Here is a 19,595-nt window from a genome sequence, read left to right on the forward strand (position 1 = left end):
TGGGAAAGCAAAAATTCTTGAACCACATTAGACACAATTACCTAAAGCCTCGTATAAATCTACAGAAAAGGGTTTATCCCTGACAAACAGGAGATGTTCAGACTACACTCGAGTGCTAATCAAGAGTGCTTCACACTGCGGCTCACACCTCCACGCCTACAGACTCCCCTCCAGCGCTGAAATCAATACAAAGTACCAGCGTTCACCCCCCTTAATTAAATCAATATCAAAGCATCGTTTCCAGTCACTCCACTTGTGAAGCGCAACCAACGAAAAAGAAGAATTGCTTTGCAGAGGACCAACAGTAAGGTAATAAATAGAACCAGAAAGTGGTTGATGTTTCTTGGAACAGTGAGTACAAATTAAGGAGAGACAGGAAAAAGAACCCCCCCCCATTAGGCATGTGGGCTGGATTTCATTAGGTGTAAAACAGCTGTTGCATGGAGGGGTGAGTGGTGGTGGATGAGTATAAACTGGCACCTGGTAAGGGAACCACTCCAGTCATTAAGCTCTGTGCCAGAGACGGCCTCCCTACCCTCACTGGCCAAACTAATACAACCACTGCCCAAGACACTCATGAACCAGAATTATCAAACAGATGTACAGTATTACAGTCTCTCTGCAGGTTATAGGCAAGGATTTAACCATGGTACGGCAGTAAAGTAAAGTTCCTAGCCATATCGGCCTAGAAAATCACAACTTTTAATTTTCCGTCGTTCTTAGTACACAGTGTAACTACAGAAGAGTCAAGTTTTAAATAGGAAAAATATCTAAACTCTTTGGTCATTTTTGAGTGAGATGCTAATGGTCCAATCTGATTCAATGAACTATGCTAAAAGTGGTATCGCCAGACCCGGAGATCGGCTGAATGGATTACAAAACGGTAAAACTCAACTGTTTAACTCTAGTTGGAAAATGAGGTCATTTTCAAAAAAAGTGGAGTGTTCCTTTAATGTTATGAAGTGACAAGAATACTTTTTGTCTGCCAAAAAAATTTAAAAAAATAAAGACTTTATTCAACAATATCTAGTGACGGAGGATTTCAAAGCACTGCTTCATGAAGCTTCAAAGCTTTACAAATCTTTAGTTTCGAATCAGTGGTTCAGAGCACCAAAGTCACTTGATTTCAGTAAACGAGGCTTCGTTATGTCGACTCGTGATTGTTTTGAAATTTCAATGGTTCACGTGACTTTGGCAGTTTGATACGCGCTCCGAACCATTGATCCAAAACAAAAGATTCGTAAGATCCGAAGCGTCATGAAGCAGTGTTTCGAAATCGCCCATCACTAAATATTGTTGAATAAAGTCAGTATTTTGTTTGTTAGGCACACAAAGTATTTTCATCGCTTCATGACATTAAAGTTGAACCACTGTAGTCACATGAACTGTTTTAAATACAACTAGTACCTTTCTGGGCATTTGAAAGTGTAAATTAACTTGCTTTAAATGGAGGCCTCACTGAGCCATGGGATTTTATGAAAAATAATTTGTGTTCCGAAGATGAACAAATGTCTTATGGGTGTGGAACGACATGAGGGTGAGTAATAAATGACAGAATTTTCATTTTTTGGTGAACTAACCCTTTAACTTTACTCTGTATCTTAAATATCTGATGAAATTAAAAATAAAAGAAAAATGTAACATGCAAAGGCCGCACACTGTCAACAGCTTTAAGGCATGGCTAAAAAAGTAAAAGCCATATAAAATATTTTTGTTATACAGTAATAGAAATAAAAATATATAAACAATATATTTAAACATTTAGGGAAAAAAATATTGCAAACTTGCATGCAGCAATAAAAAAAACTAACAAAAATCTGACAAATTTTTTGAAAACAACAATAGTCAAATTCTCTGATATTTCCATTTTTTTAATGACAGATCAAGTGCATGTGGGAAAAATAAAGACAGGAGACAAACCTGTCATTCATACATTATACTAACTGCAAACTGACACGTAATTATACTCCCAAATATCTACACAAGGTGACAAACCCACTTCTGTTATGAATTAGTTTCCACCAGCTGAAGACAAACAGCAGCTAATACGTCTTTTGGAGACGTGGTTGCTGACGCTAATGCCGAATCTAATCTGTCAGTGCGGGTAACTGAAAGTGTTCATTACTTTACTGAGGTTTCAGTTACACAACTACATAGCACCCCCACCCTAGAGAGAAATTACACACGGCCTCTGGAGATACACACAAACGTTCCTTTGCCCAAGGAATTCCGTTTCACTACTGATCCCACACTTTGAGTAATTAAATCTAACTAATTAAAGAACACAGAGAAAAGGAAAAGAATTGATAGAGACAGAGAGAGACAGCGCGCGCAAGCTTTTCCCTGCTCCGCATGGGGTGCTGGAAACTGGAGATGTTATCAGGGCGATTTGTGGGTGTTTAGAGTCTTTTAAATGAAGTCGTGAGCTGAGATCATCACAGCGTCAAGCCATGCATTAACCGCAGACTGCGCAGTGCTCATAAGAGATGGCAGCTTCAGCCCAGTGATACCACAAAATCAATCAGAGCTGTTTATTTTCAGTCAACACATCTCTGTATAACAGCCTTAGTTTGATTCGCTGGGGAAAATAACTATGCAGAGGTTGCAGACATGTTCAGATTTTGTCAAAACTTGATTTGATTACCATTTACACTGAAATGATGATAGTGGCAAAACACATATTGCAGACATGTGCTCAGATTGAATTACAGTGTGATATGCTGCAATACTCCACACTTCTTTTTAGAGATGATTTGAAGTCGTCAGAAAACATGGATTGAGAGTTAAGCTGCAGGAAATAGCTGTGCATTTACTGGCACAGACTAGCGGATCTGTGAACTGAATGTAACAATTTTTATCTGAGAACCTTCATTTCTTTTAAAACAAGTCAATGAACTCGACAGACACTATGGTAAGGGTCAACTATTATCTGCACATCAAATGCTGAAAAGATCAAAATATTCTTTTCACATTGTCTCTGGTGTCAACTAATAGCGAAAATTTCCTATTACTGATGGCAAAAATTAACATGAAAAATTTAAGAAGGTCATCAAAATCGCAATGATGCAACGATGACTGTCCTGTTCTTTTTTAAGCTTATGAATGTGGCCTTGATGAAAAAAGCGTTAGAGTTTCATATAATTGTTTTCCTCTTTAAAGCTTAGGTGTTTAATGTTAAAGTGCCACAGAGCTTCCATTGTTTTAAAGTGGCAAAAAATGTTTCATTTATTTTGAAAGGACATTAGTGCAAATTACAGTTTGTTCCACCTAGCGGCATTTAGTCCCCCCTGAGGTAGTTGGCACAGTACAGCCTCCTTTAGTGTATGAAGCACTAAGCTGTAAACAGAATTCAATCTTGCATAGGTCTTTTTTTGTAGGGCTGATAAAAACAAAACAAAAAAAAAGTTATTTGGTCACAATCAGCTACAAAACATCTTGTGTTATAAAATTACAAAATAAATAGAATAATGAACAATTATGCAGAGATTTGCACTCCTGTAGTCCTTTTCTGCCTAGCTCCGGTGATTGGCACATCTGGATGATGTTGTCATTGTGCTTTTTTAAAATAAAGAAAACCACCAAGATGCCGCTTTCTGCCATCCCATTTCCATGTGGAGCGTGTCCCAAAAATGTATCGAAACTCAGCTTATAGGCCTCTAGCAGTCTCTTGCGTGCCATCTGAGCTCGTTTTGGATGTCTGCGTAGATTGTCTTTTCTTTTGCTCCTTTTTCCTCACGTGGCGGTTAGCAAACATTGTTGCATTACCGCATACACCCCCTTCTGGATTGGAGTGTGGATTGACTGTATTCATCATCTGACTATTCACCGATCCGTGATGGCTCGGGATGAATACATGTACCGTTACACTAATACACACACACACACATACATCACACACTTACATGAAGCCCTGAGATCCACAGTATTTTCATCTGACATCTCAAAGTCATGACGACTTTTTAAATTCTATTAGAATTTTTTGAAAACTCAAATATGAAACTCCAATGCTTCTTTCAGCAAGACCACCATAAAGGAAGAAAGTGGAATTATTAGATATGGAATTTGTAGACATAAGTTATGTCATAATCAAAAGGCTCGTCTTCAAAGTGTTTATGAAAATCTTGCCTGCCCTGTTTGAATTTTCCTGTCTTTCTGAAGCTGCTGTGAGAAACCGGTAATGAATTTGCAAAGCGACTGGCTTGTAGGTTTTTATAGGGCTCCGCTTTGAAGTGCTCTACAAGGAATGAGACCTCCTTAACGCAGTTTGGAGAGAGTGTGAGAGAGAAAGAGGAATGACTTTCAGCTGAAAATAACAATCCTGTTTCTCTAACGAGCACATCTCTCTCTCTCCCTCTCTCTCTTTCTCTTTCTCTCCATCTCCATTTCCAATCCTTTCAGTGAAAAACATTGGCCAATTAAACAAAAGAAAAGATGCACACTTGCTGGTTCATCTGACAAAAACAAAAAAAAACACAAGCCCTTAAAAAAAGAAACGCAACAAAAAAATCCAAAACAGTGCAAAGCTGCAAACATACTGCATATTCAGCTCAACGTTCTTCCTTATCTTCTCGCACTACTTCCTCACCTATTTCCTGTTTTCTATCTCCTGTCTCCCTACATTTTTTGCACTATATTTGGTGTGACCTGCTTTTCTCCTGCAGCTAACCAGATAACCTGAATAATTACTTCACAAAGAACTGAGTGAGTGTGTGTATGACTTGCTGCTGGTATTCATTTGTTATGATGGTTACTAGACATGGCACAACAGTCTTCGCTTCCTCTCAGGGCAGTCTGCAGGGGTTAAAGGTCATCTGAGGAACTAAAGTGATAAACAGATGAGGGTACAGAATCTCTCTTTTATTTAATGTTTTCCCTTAGTTGTTTTTCACCTGCAGGTTTCTAAGATTGAGTTATTTGAAGCCAAACAGCACACTAAAAGCGATGGGATTGTAACACTACTGGCAACACCAGTTATTATAAATTCATGCAAATTAATTAATTTGCAAATTAAGACGCATTAAGAGACAATGAAAGTCAATTTTATGGTTCTGCCAATGAAGTCTGCCACTGGAACATGTAGAGAGACCCTAATTATGCAACAAACAACAGTGTGGGTTGCATAATTAAGATCTTCTACTGGTGTGTGTGTGTGTGTGTGTGTGTGTGTGTATACATGCAGGTTTGTGATCATGTGTGAATCTGAACGGAAGAGGGACGAAATGTGTGTTTGTTCACTAAAACAGCTCCTTGAATCACAGGACAGTTGGCCCCATCATGGACTAGGTCACTACCAAGGGCGAATTTAAATGTCATGTTTAATGACTAGCTGCTATCACACTGAGCAGTGAGATCACTTGGGGCATTTAGAGGGCAACAAACACAACCTGCAATGTTACCTAACTGGAGTTTGATGGAGCGGCTACATTTAATACTAATCATATCTGGAGTCTGAAGAACGCCCTTCAGATATGATGTCATATTCATGCCTGGTTGAATATGGAGTTGGATTAGATGCCCATTAGTGTAAAAACCCTGAGAGCCTGTCATTTAAACAAAACAAAAGGAAGCTAATTTAAATTATGTGATTCATAAGGCTTTTTGCTGCTGACACTGCTTAATCCAAGTAGAACGCCATCCATTAACATTTCCATTCACAATTGCAGACAAATGTGACTTGCATTCTGCCATCTTTGCTCATGGGCACAGAATGTTTTTTTGTTTACATCTTCAAGTCAATCACCTGATCCATAAAAGTCATGTTGCTAACCCCCCCGGAGCCACAGGACAATTAAATTACAGATATCGACTGATTGATAAGAATGTGCAGAGATCCAAATCCTTCACTTAGCGACTAAGTTTGGGCCATGACATCAAAGATGGAGAAAGATATAATAAATAAATGACATATATATAAAACCAGACTATAAAGCTATTTTACAATGGCCATCAATAGAGAAAGATTTTGTCTGTAGTTTCAGTATGTACCAGCAGGGGCTAACTGGACCATGACAACTGTTTCTGCATTGGTTTTAGAAACGAGGACAGCACTCACCAGTTTCCACGTCCTGTGCGTAGAAGTGCATTCCATCTGTGATCTCGGTGACATACACGGATCTGTACTTCGCCACACGTTCTTTCTCCTCTGGGAGCTGAGCCACCTCTTCTTTTGGTTTCTCTTCGTAATTGGCCCAGAGCTGTTAATACAGAAATTTATCAGAGTTTAAAACAGGATCTGAAAATTACCAATGCACCAAAGTCAACAAGCAACAGTGTTTGTAACCCATTTTACTTTGTTTATGAAGTAAATGGGGTTCATTTTGATTTCATGTTCACATAAACCTATTAACACCTCAGATTGAACCAGATCTGAGTGGTCCCATCTGTTGGCATCAGTGTGAACGCTGCATTTGAGCTCTGCACTTTATGGATGACAGGCGGTACTGGCTAGATTTGAGCAAAGCCGTAAGAGACAAAGGGCAGAGCATCAAGAAGAAAGAGCGAGCTCATTAAGACTTGCTGTTGCAAATCATAAATTTGAGTATGAATTTCAGCATTGTGCCAAAACGAAGGGCGAGAAGTTTTACTTTATCAATGCGTTATGAATTGTCAAGAAAAGAGCCCCTGCGTGCATTGAAAGCAGTTTGTTTTGCTTACTAAGCGCTGAGGGTTGAGTCTATTATGAAATACAAACATAACAAATTATCAGGCTCTTACGCAACTGTCCCTTCAGTTTGGAGGCTTTATTAGCAAATTATATTCATCGGCTATTGAAGTTTTCCCCATTATTCCATTTTTTTCCTTCTCCCGGAGAGCAGGAGGAAGCTAATTATGAACCAGACTTTTATATGCGCTTCCTCACAATGCTGGTTTTAGCTAATTATGTCCACCAGGACTGCAGGACCAACATTTAAAAGCCAATTTCACCACCACCAGGACTGGGAAAAAAAAAGAAAAAAAGTGAGCCACGAAATGATAAACTACAGGGACAAACTACCCAATTACATCCGATTATTTCCCCAGAGGCGTGACAAAAACAAGGGAACATGGAGGAAAATGATTCCTTGGGGAAAAACGGCAGGGTTAATGAAGATCTAAACATGTCACGCTCCACAAACCACTCCACAGCAAGGGCGTTAAGTCTAACCTCACTACCCACAGTGCCCTGGCACAGTAAAACAAAGTTATAACCAAACCTGCAGGACCAATTGCAGTCACCCAGAATTAAGTGTCAACACTTGTTACCATGCCGACTGTCACAATGTCATTTCTGGCACCGCCGTCAGCGCAGACTCTGTGCTTCCTGTGGCCATGTGACCTCTGACACGCACCACAGAGGCAAGGGCACTTGAGACACGCGAACAGGCGGACATATGCAAAAACCCACTCTCACGTATCCTCCACTGCAAAAGCACAAAAGAAGCCACAAACACGCACTCTGACTCAAAGAGACACACTGCACCCTGGGCAAATGACCTTCTGTGAGCAACCAACCATTCTTGTTTGTTCCACATGAGTGCAGGTATATGACTGCTGCTGGGCGGGGTCATGAAGAGAAAGGATTTGTGATGTATTCTGTCATTGAGCTGCCTGTGGCCTAAATCCATAGCAATAAGCCACAAAAAACAAGTGTGACAGAGTGAGAGACAGAACGAATGAAACGACAGCTTTGTTGCAAATTAACAACAGTCCTCAAAGGACAAAAAAAAAAAAAAAAAACACATTAGAAGCAGAAACATGAGAAAACCTCTAACATGGGCTAATGAGAGACTCTAAACTCTGACTGATTAAGCCCCGTTTGAAACAATGGTAAAATTTTGATAAATCACACATTCAAAATGAATACAACAAAAGCTTCTTCATTGCCTAGTTTTGCTAATGAAACATTAATTTGTTAAACCCTGCCTGAAAACCACTATGAACCAATCTTTGCTTGTCGGATTTCTAAAGTTTGAGAGTTTAAACAATTATAATACATGTTTTGGGCATTACCTTGGTTGAAATCACAGAAATGCATGCTATTTAGTGGCTTATTGCTTTATTATTTGTAGTATAAGTCATTGGAAGCAGCAGTTTTTGTCAATAGTATGTTAGTGTGTCTGTCCCTGTTGTGTTGAGCACTCAAGGAGAGGTCAGACTTCTCTTCAGGGACTAAAGATACAGCAGAGTTACATTCATAAAAACTGCATCTCTCACACACCGAGTTCAGGGGAGGGGGCCGTTCCAAATGCTGATGAAAGGTGACAGCGTGTCAATTCCAATAGAGTGTGTTCCGCCCAGCGAGAGCGAATCCCCATCAACACCCAGAGCGCATACACACACAAACACACAGGGCCAAAGGGAAAGAATCAAACGTATAGTCCCAGTTCATACCGGAACACACTGAACTTTACCTGCCAAATTAATCTACATCCAATAGAGTTATATGCATCAAACACTGCTGCACTGCAACTACAATACCCATAAGTCATTGCACCTGAGGCAGGTAACCAGGCGGTCTTTTTTTTCCTACAAAACAAAGATGGTAAAACTTGGTCTAATCCGGCTTTTTTGATAAAATGCCTTTCATTTGCCATCTATTAATGCTTTAAAAAGCCATGCTTATTATTAATCAAATTATACTTGGTAAATCAATTTAGCATTCATTATATTCACAGTGAAGGCACCTTTGGAAATAAAGGCTCATTAATTCAAGAGAAGGCTCTTTCTGAAACTTCTGTGTGAGACATAATGGCACGGCACACTCATCCAACACATACGCACACACAGCATTCTTTGTACATCACATCCACTTAAACTCAGGAGCTGGTGCATAAATTGGATACTTAGAATACTCAGATGTGAATTCAATGAAGGGGAGGAATTTTTTTTTTTGGGGGGGGGGGGGGGCATTGTATGCCAGGAAATATCTCAGGTTCATTGGCCATTAGCAGTGTATATTTAAAGATAAACTTTTTTTTTTTTTTTTATATTACAGAACAAGTATAGGAATAAACAGATGGTCTATTAAACTGAGAATATTTTGCTAGCAGTGCTTTAGTTCTTCAAAGTGAAACAATTCAGGTTTCCAAATGAGGGAAATACTTCAGTAAATCTATCCAGCCGTCTGGAGAAAAACACTTAGAAACTTAACTGAAGTTAACATTAAACACCTGAAACCATTTTTTTTCCATGACATTCAAACAGAATGTTCATTAAATATAAATTTTATCCTAAAAATATCCAGGTATCATATTTATCAGTCTCTCTACCGGTTAGAAACCCACAGATTTTGACTGAGATGTGGAGGCTGAAGGTCAAGTTCACACTCAAGGTCAACATATATCAATGGCTTTTTTTTTTTTATAATGTGTATGGTAAATGACAAAACATAATAAATTAAACATTAAATGAAATAAAATAGAAGGCCTGAAGTTTGCCGTCCACCACACTTGGAAACTGCTAAACATCTACCAAGGTTAGGACAAGAAAAAGTCTGCAGATGGATTTCAGAAGATACACAACCATATCTCCTTCCACAGAGTGGGATTTGGCCTGCCCCAAACACAGCTGAATATGTGGCTTATGCAGTGCTGGGCTATACAGGACCCACAAGGAAAACTGACTGGTAATCGGAGAGGTGGAACACATCAGGGTGTTTTAGCTGAGTCAATTAAGGTCTACGACCCATGATGTCCGTCTGCTCGATTCGTCTGTGCATATTGATGAAGCCATTAGCAGTATGGAATGACTAATAAGACAGACATGCCTTTACGTCCAATGCTTTTTTACACCAGAATCATCACAACCAACTGCAGATGGATATGCTGTCTATATGCATTATCAAAGTAATGATTCATCGACTGCAGAAATACAATACAAATGCCACAACCTGGATATAGATACAAGCACGACCAAAAAGAACGATCGGAGCAGAAAAGGTTGTCAGTCCTTTTGCGTTCTTCATGATGGCATCACTAATTATTGTTTCCAGATAGTTTTATGTGAAAAAATAAAAAAGTTGAAAAAGTTTTTTTTTTTTTTTTTTGGAGTGCATGTTTTGCAGAAGATAAATGAATTGGCAAGCCTGCACAGGAGTTAAATTAGGATTTCAGGTGTGGTGGAACCCTAAAATTAAGTGCTCATTTTGGTGACCCTATAGACCCCTTAAAAGTTTGTAAACATTGCAACGTTTCCTGGTGGGCGGGGCTTAGCTGGAGGCAAAAAGAGACGCTGGATGCAATGTTGACAAGCGTAAGCTAGCATGTTTTAGGAGGGATTTATTGAACATGGATGCAGAAGGTGGTTCAGAACTGTCCGAATATGTACAGTCACTGACTCTGCGGGACCGTGACAGCTATTTTTGTAAATTAACTTAAGTTTTGGACATTTCCTAGACAACATATGAATTACTTTCTGGTGGTTCGGGGAATTTTGTCAAGGCTTATTGTCTAATGTAACCTAACGCTGGGCTAAATATGATTATGGCTAACAATGTGGATTATTTTAAGAGACCATTCAAAGGATGACACCGGATGGCACACACATCTATCGCTGTATGTTTGTTTAACATTTAAGCTAGCTAGTGCGCTGAAGGTCGGCGACTTTTCACCTATAAAACAGAAACTTGCTGATTTGTACTAGATAAAACCAACAAACCATTACATATGCATCGATTATTTGACCTGATATGAAGTGTGCACTGCAAACATGAGCATTATTTATGATCGTGTCAGTCCAGGCTGTACGCCGTATTTCATTTAACCACAATTGTCAACTTGATTTCTGTGAAGGAATGTCTGCCGGGATCTGGTAAAACTTCACCAAAAAGTTTTGAACCAAAAGTGCTGTTCCTTCTATTCTGGCAGCCAAAAACACAACAAGACGACATTTTAAAGTCAAAACCTCAAACTTTTAACGCGGCTGCATTGAGTTCTTCCTTATGTTTTGCCTCCAGCTAGAGCGGTGACGTCACAGTGACGTAGGCGATTAAGGGGTCTATAGGTAAAGTGACATTTATCTCCAATCCACCTAAATATAATATTGTTGAAACCCTTGATTATAGAGTTCTACACATGCTATTAAAATAAGTTAAATAAAAAAAAAGTTAGAATTAGAATAAATATAAATTAAACATTACATAAAACAATTTTCCCTTTAATCTCAGGCGTAATCTACAGTGGCCATTTATGAAAAAAAAAAAAAAAAGTGAAAATCCTTCTAGAATAAAATGATTGCTCTTGGTCAATATGCACTGATTTCCAGTGCCTTGAAACAATGTGTATTGTGAAAAGCACTATACAAACTTTATAATTTACTTGACACTGCTTAAATATATCAATAAAGTAGGAAGACCATGACGGAACGCAACCATACTCTGTTTGCAACTAAAACGTGAAGCCGATTAACATGCATGACTATATGCTCCCTCAGAGGACTGGGGGGGAGAGGGGGAGAAAAGAAGTAAATCAATGTGAAAAGATCCATGAATGACAACAGCACTAAGCTTTGCTTGTTTGAACTCCTCTTGATTGACATCTGACAGCTATAACCTCTGACCCCAGCACATGCCTACATCGAAGCAGGACATGCCGCAGTATATGACAAGAACTGTTTCGCTACTGAGAGCGGAGATGTATCCAAGTACTAATGGGGCTGGTGTACCAGTGTACAGCATGTTGGGAGGTATTAGTAGTATGTTTATACTGCAAATATACTGATTTTCAATGATCATGTCATATGAATAGACTTTCACTGCCCAATGAGAAACTTCAAAACAGACAGGTCCAGTTATGCTTTCTGAAATCCAAATAGCTTTTTAGTATGTAAGCCTCTTTAGTCTGAAGGAGTTTAGTCCCACCCACAAACAATTCACGCATTCAACTCCATGTCTAAATGTAGCTGATGTGTTAACATGTCTGAATGCTTCCAAGTGCCCAAGCAATTCCACATATCAATCCCGAGGCATTAAGATGAGAACTACCAGCGACAGCTTGCACGCATTTTCCAGGTAAATGCATGCAAGCATAATGCGAGAGAGAGAGAGAGAAAAAAAAAAAAACAACATTATGCTAATATGACTGTAAAGCACCACTGTACTACACCGCAGGAAAAAAAAAAGAAAAAAAAAACAACATTCTGGGATTTCACTGTCAACCTTTGTTTCATTGGTTCAAACAAGTCTATCCGGTGACAGAGGGCAGACCGACCATCCATCACACGTCCCAAAGTCCACATCAATCTACTCAGGGATGCTGACAAACACATCAACTAAGCGACCTACACTGTCAGCATCCACTTAACCTGCAAACACTGAGCTAGCGCTATAAAGTCACTTAGCATAATCACACAAGCAGTCATACACTCATCTGAAAACACGCAGAACACTGTAAGCTGGATAAATCCAGCGTTTTCCGACCCAACCAACTTAAGACGGGGTGACGTCGGGTGAACTCAAAGGGGGAGGGGTGTTTGGAGCAGAGGTGGACGTGGAGTCTTGGATGTGGTTACTTAGCGGATAAATTTATGCATTAAAAGTGCCCAGGTGGCATGGCACTTTGGGAATCAACAGCTGCGAGATGTCAGCATGCGGGGAGCTTCTCTTCAGCCTCATATCACCGACAGCAGCTGTTCGGATGCAGTGGCGGCCGCGCGGCTTATACCGCGGCTTACACCGCTAATGTCACTACCCTCCTGTCAGCCGTTACAAACTCCCACCAGCCTGAAATTTCTGCACTGTAAAGCTAAGAAATCAGCAGACACTCTGGGCCCCCGTCGCAGTGGCGTTGGTGTTGAAATGCTAAGCAGTTTAGTACCATTTCTGCGGGGGTTAACTATGGCAACGGAGCCTGTTTGCGCAAAAACCCAGCCTGGTTTTGAGGGGCCTGGCACACGTCGCGACTCCCCACCCGCACAGATGATGCCCCCAGGGAAACACGGCAGCATATGGGGCCTTACACAACAACACAGACTTTCTGCTCCAATGCTGACTTTACACACAGCAATTAGAGGAAGTTCGCAAAAGATGACAATGTAGAAAACAAAATGATGCATATAAAAGAAACTGCAAACAAGGTTGAGTGACAAAAAAGACAATATAGGACGGGACATGTTTCGATCCATCGGTCGTTAACTGGATGGAGGCGGATTTGAATGCGAGCTTGATGGATGGAGCAAAAACATGCATTTAGTGAAGAGATAAAGTGAATTTCTATTTCCTGCCAACTTCAAAGCACCAGCAAGTATGTTAAGGCTAAATTGGCTGTTGAACTACAGGTTGACTATTCTGCCTATTCCTAGACCTAATATTGCTGTTGCAGTTCAAGGAAAATGTATTCAAAGTATTGAATGCATTGGAGGAGTTCTGATATTCCAATCTGAACAAACCTCCTGATGTATGTACAAAGCTGAGAAAAATAAAAAATAAAAGCCTTTCAAATCAGTATTCATTTGCAGTAAAGACTAGAAGCGGAGCTATTTAAAGCGGCTTATTTCCAGCTAGCCTGCCTACCTGCTGTCTGCCCACACTTCACCACATGAAATAACCACATGCGACATATGTTTTAATCAGACTCCGTCATGACAGAGGGCTTCTGGGAAAGACACGGAATTCAAGTGAAGTCTTCACACAAATCCATTTATCAAATAAACCGTGTTTACACAACCCTGACCTAAAGAGGTTTATTTTTTCTCTTTTTTTTAATGTTTCTTTCTACAAAAGGAGTCAGCACACATAAATGTGCACAAATTAAAAGCAAAATAATCAACTTTATTTAACCCAGCATGTCTTGATGCCCGGTTGTCATGGCTACAGTTTATCTCTCGAAAAGCAGCCTCTTCATTTTCTCAGATCGAATATTCCACCTCTCGCAGCTTTGCTCATCGACTCGCTTGCATCTGACAAACATGGGCGTTTAGCTGTCTTTACACAACCGAGATACTGAGAAGCCGGGTAGTAAAAAGGAGGTAAGATGACAAAGAGAGAAAAATTGGACTGACATCGACAGACGTTCTATAGGGGGACACTTATGTCCCGAAGGAGGCCTGGTAGCCCACTAAAACCAGTCACATCCCACACACACACACACACACACACACACACACACACACACACACACACACACACACACACACACACACACACACACAACATGGCTGGCTGTAAGCCCACGGCACAGATGAGAGACAGAGAGAGAGGGGAAATACTGAGAAAAGGGAGTTGCATGCTGGGAGAGAGAAAGAGAAGCGCATGAGAGAAAGATGAAAAGAGGAAGTGAAGCCTGAGTACGTGTTTACATAACAGTGCAACTCCTTGAGGGTAGACAAAATGCCTGTCTGTTTGAGTAGAGCGAAAGAAATCACTCTAGAACTCTGAATTCAAAAGGAAAAGTGCACTTTAAAGAAATAGTTCATCCGAAAATTAAAATCGACATCATTTATTCACCTGCATGTAATATGGCGGTATTTTGAAGAATGTGCTGGTTTCTCTTTTCCAAGCAATTACAATAAATGAGGACTGGAGCTTACAAACCATAAAAAGCACTATTAACCCTCTGGAGTCTGAGGCTGATCTAGGGGCCTGGACTAGTTTTGACACGCCCTGACATTTGTGCTTTTTCCAGTTGTTTATAAACATATTAATGACAAAAATCTCATTACGCTGTATTCAGCACAAACTAGGCTACAATATGTGAGCAGCAAGTATGTACATGTTTGTATTTTTGAGAGTATTACGTATATGTGTGTTTTTTGAAGAAAAAAAAAAAAAAGAAGTCACTGGAATGCATACTAAATGTTTTTTCACAAGACTTTTGGGAATTTGTATGTGGAAATTTTCCTGCCTACTCAAACACAAAAAACAATGTATTGATTTTAAATTTCTAAGACACTTTTTGTTTAGGGAGCCCGTATGAGAAGAGGCATGAATCTTCATGAATAATGCTGTGATTCACACCTGAGGAGATTAAGACCCTGCCCCTAATGAGCTGCATAATGAGCCATTAGGTCAGGAATGAGTCAACTAAGAAAGAATGCAATGACAAAAGACATAGCATTTTTTGTTTGAAGTTTATTTAAAATATAGTTGAGAGTCAAAGACACATTTTGAGTACACATTTATACCGTGAAATAAATCCTGTTCAAAGATATATGTGAACATCACATACCTGGCAAAAATAAAATTATCTGGAGCGCATATCAAACTGCCAAAGTCATGTGATTTCAGTAAACGAGGCTTTGTTATGTCATAAGTGTTTTGAAATTTCAATGGTTCACCACTGGGGGGCGTGACTTTGGCAGTTTGATACACGCTCCGCACCAATGATTCAAAACAAAAGATTCGTAAAGCTTTGAAGCTTCATGAAGCAGTGTTCTGAAATCACCCGTCACTAGATATTGTTTAATAAAGTTCTTACTGTTTTTTTGGCACACAAAAACTATTCTCGTCGCTTCATAACATTAAGGCTGAACCACTGTAGTCACATGAACTATTTTAAATGAGCCTTTAGTAGCTTTCTGGGCATTGAAAGTGTTATTTGTTTAGCTGGCAATAGAGGCCTCACTGAGCCATCGAATTTTATGAAAAATATCTTAATTTGTGTTCCGAAGATGAATGAAGGTCTTACAGGTGTGGAACGACATGAGGGTAAGAAATTAATGACAGAATTTTTGGGTGAACTAACCCTTTAGGATCCGTTCTAGTTCTTTGACCAACTGATTCAGTAAAAAAAACTGACAAAGATTTGTGAATCTGGCATTACTACTGCATTAACCTGTTTTAAACTATGTCACACAAATGCATCATTAAACATTTTGAATGAATCATGACAGCATTTTCAATTATGGGTGAACTCTCCCTTTAAGACATTCAAATCGTAAACACCCTTCACTCTGACTCTGATTTAGTGAAAACAGGAAGTTGTCGGGTGAATCTGACACACTAATTTGATTCAGATTCAATCCGATCAATTCCTGATTGAGTTTCTGGTGCGAGCGTGCAATGCAGTCCTGGCCATGTGCTGCCGTGTTTAATAGAATCGCAGAAGCCGACAGGCTCTGAGCCACTTCCTCTCACTCTCTGGCCCAACACACACTGACAGCACATGAAAAAGAGCCCACTTGCTTTTCTGTTGAAGAAATGGCTCTTTCTGTCAACGAGCCCGTGGCGTTCTGTAACCGCAACCCAAAATGGCTCTGTGCACAGTCCGACACGGTCAGATTTATGTCTGGATGTTAAACCCATGGGTCCACGGGGGTCAGGAGGGGTCGTCATGAGAGACTGATGGCCTGGGACAATGAAGGAGAGCTGTGTGTGATTGATGCTGAGGGGTCTTAACGTAACGGCCCGCTACAAGTCTTCAGGCGATCGGGTGTCAAAGAACGAACAGAAACACACACGCATGAAAGCACCCGTGCGAACAAACACAACCGCAACACTTGCCCGCATTCAATGACAAATATAACACTGAAGCCTTGAGGGAATTGCATCCAAATGCATCCAAAACGATCAGAAAAAGAAAAAAAAAAATTATTAAAAATTTTATTAAAATAATCTTCCAGATTTAAGCTAAGCTCTATGGACAGTATCTGTGACAAGCTGTTAAATGATTTTGATTCACCCCAATATGTGTTGTTAATATATTTTATTTACTGTTTAATTGGGACTAATTATGAGGGAATTCTGAAATATCCAAGTAACGCCACTTGAACGCTAACTTGTGGCTGAATGTTCAAAACTATATATATTTTAACTTTATGCTGGAGCAATGGCTTGCTTCAGAAATCCTGGCTGTAAGTGCATTATCACAAACGTAATTTGTGCTCATTTAATGAGTCAAAATTATTTTCCATGTTGAATCGACAGCATGTCACAGATGCAGTTGACAGCACTTAACTTATATTGAACCCAGGACATTTGTGTAAAAATTCACCCATTACAAACCCATTACCAAATGCATATTGAGATGATGGCAATTGAAGCCTCTAGAGTAGAAAAAGCCAAATCTTTGTCAACGCAGTCCACTCAAGATGTTTGCAAATAAGAATTCTGAATGAATAGAAGATCAGCTTGCAGGGAGAAAAGGGAGAGCGTAAAAACAGGAGGGAGAGTGAGTGGATGCATTTAGGAAGGGAATTGGCAGCAGATCTAAGAATAGCCTCTCCCCACACTGAGGACTTCGTTTTTTTTCCAGAGCAGGTAATAAAGAAAATTGATGAGCCGTTAGCTGAATCCCCAAGCCCTAGAACTGCCGGCTTAAACCTGTCTACTGTGCTCTCTCAGGGGTATGTGTGTGCATGGCAGACAGAGAAAGAGCCACAATGACCTGAGAAAGACAGAAACGCATGTGGAAAGTGTGAGAGAATGCTGTTCGCTGAAAGCCGCTGAAAGCCTGGGTTCTCTGAGGTGGTCTTATCTTGTCGTATAATGATGGGTTTTAGGCCCAGGAGGCTTCAGACACATTTCTGGACGACGACATTATGAGAAACTCAATGCACTTGAAACAAATAAGACAAAGAGCCTCTGAAAATTCATCTCGGTTAAGAAGAAAGCCATTGTAGAGCCTAAACTGATTCAGGGAAGTTATGACAAAAGATTTCTCAGTAAGAAAAAAACAGCAGTAACACCGCTGGAGTCTGGTAATGGACCAGCCGTGAGAAGGGTTGGAATGACAAGACTATTCTTAAACAAAAAGCATGGTAGCAATCTCTGTCAGCAAGAAACAAATATTTAGTATCTATTAACCAGGAATGAAGGGACGTCCAACCGCCAAAAAGCATCAAACACACAGTCAGGAACGTCTGCTCTCTGCAAATGTTAGTGGGTTGCGCAAGGGAAGGTCCACTCTTTTTAATTACTGTCAGGCGATTAGGGAGGACACCTGAAGCGACAGCCAAGTTGAGGGTACTAAACGTTTTGGCGGTGGAGAGTTTGTACTCCCAAAAAGGAGCAAATGTCAGCAGGCTAGAGAGAAATGCCATGTGTGCGTGTGTGTGTATGTGTTTAAATCCACTTGGAAGGAGCGCACACAGAGTGTGTGGATCTCAGAGCAAGTGACTTTTAGATCTAAACACTGCTGAATTTAAAGGACAAGTAGACAGTTTATGTATTCCTTTACTGTCATATCCCCAGGCAGCAGAGACAGAGGGACCCGATTTATTACAATATTAGAATATACTGTAGCTGTTCAGAGTCACTAGGAGTGCAAATAAAAAGGAGCCTTTTATTTTTTACAAAATATATTTAGAACCTTCTGGGAGAAAAAAAAAACAAAAAAAAAAAACAGATGGAATAAAGAGCGCCGTTTTCTTTCTATTTACAGCCGCCACCTATCCATGCAGGCATCCATTTATACCTCCACTCACTTGCTCACCTCAACCATCCATCAATCCCACTCTCCTCAACCATCCATCCATCCATCCCACTCTCCTCAACCATCCATCCATCCATCCCACTCTCCTCAACCATCCATCCATCATCCATCCATCCATCCATCCATCCATCCATCCATCCATCCACCTCACTCACCTCAACCAACCATTCATCCATCCATCAATCCCTCACTCATCCATCCATCCATCCAATCCCTCACTCATCCATCCATCCATCAATCCCTCACTCATCCATCCATCCATCAATCCCTCACTCATTCATCCATCCATCAATCCCTCACTCATCCATCCATCCATCAATCCCTCACTCATCCATCCATCCATCCAATCCCTCGCCATCCATCCATCCATCCATCCCTCACTCATCCATCCATCCATCCATCAATCCCTCACTCATTCATCCATCCATCAATCCCTCACTCATTCATCCATCCATCAATCCCTCACTCATACATCCATCCATCAATCCCTCACTCATCCATCCATCCATCCATCCATCCATCCATCCATCCATCCCTCACTCACCTCCAACCATCCATCCCTCACTCATCCATCCATCCATCAATCCCTCACTCATTCATCCATCCATCAATCCCTCACTCATTCATCCATCCATCAATCCCTCACTCATCCATCCATCCATCCATCAATCCCTCACTCATTCATCCATCCATCAATCCCTCACTCATTCATCCATCCATCAATCCCTCACTCATTCATCCATCCATCAATCCCTCACTCATCCATCCATCCATCCATCCATCCATCCATCCATCCATCCCACTCACCTCAACCAATCATCCATCCATCCATCCATCCATCCATCCATCCATCCATCCATCCATCCATCCATCCATCCATCCATCCATCCATCCATCCATCCCACTCACCTCAACCAATCATCCATCCATCCATCCATCCATCCATCCATCCATCCATCCATCCCACTCACCTCAACCATCCATCCATCCATCCATCCATCCATCCCACTCACCTCAACCATCCATCCATCCATCCATCCATCCATCCATCCCACTCACCTCAACCATCCATCCATCCATCCATCCCACTCACCTCAACCATCCATCCATCCATCCATCCATCCCACTCACCTCAACCATCCATCCATCCATCCATCCATCCCACTCACCTCAACCATCCATCCATCCATCCATCCCACTCACCTCAACCATCCATCCATCCATCCATCCCACTCACCTCAACCATCCATC

At 40.6% G+C, this 19,595-nt stretch overlaps 1 protein-coding gene across 1 annotated transcript in view; it reads right to left on the minus strand.

The window, feature by feature from the left end:
• The window catches only part of snd1 (staphylococcal nuclease and tudor domain containing 1), a 185,511-nt gene that overhangs the window by 22,249 nt on the left and 143,667 nt on the right, over positions 1-19,595 (minus strand). The window contains exon 18 of the mRNA XM_067392060.1: positions 6,053-6,194. Coding sequence (XP_067248161.1) covers positions 6,053-6,194 — 142 coding nt within the window. The remainder of the gene's footprint in view (positions 1-6,052; positions 6,195-19,595) is intronic.

The sequence above is a fragment of the Chanodichthys erythropterus genome, chromosome 8, assembly GCF_024489055.1.
Source record: "Chanodichthys erythropterus isolate Z2021 chromosome 8, ASM2448905v1, whole genome shotgun sequence".
Classification (NCBI taxonomy): Eukaryota; Metazoa; Chordata; class Actinopteri; order Cypriniformes; family Xenocyprididae; genus Chanodichthys; species Chanodichthys erythropterus.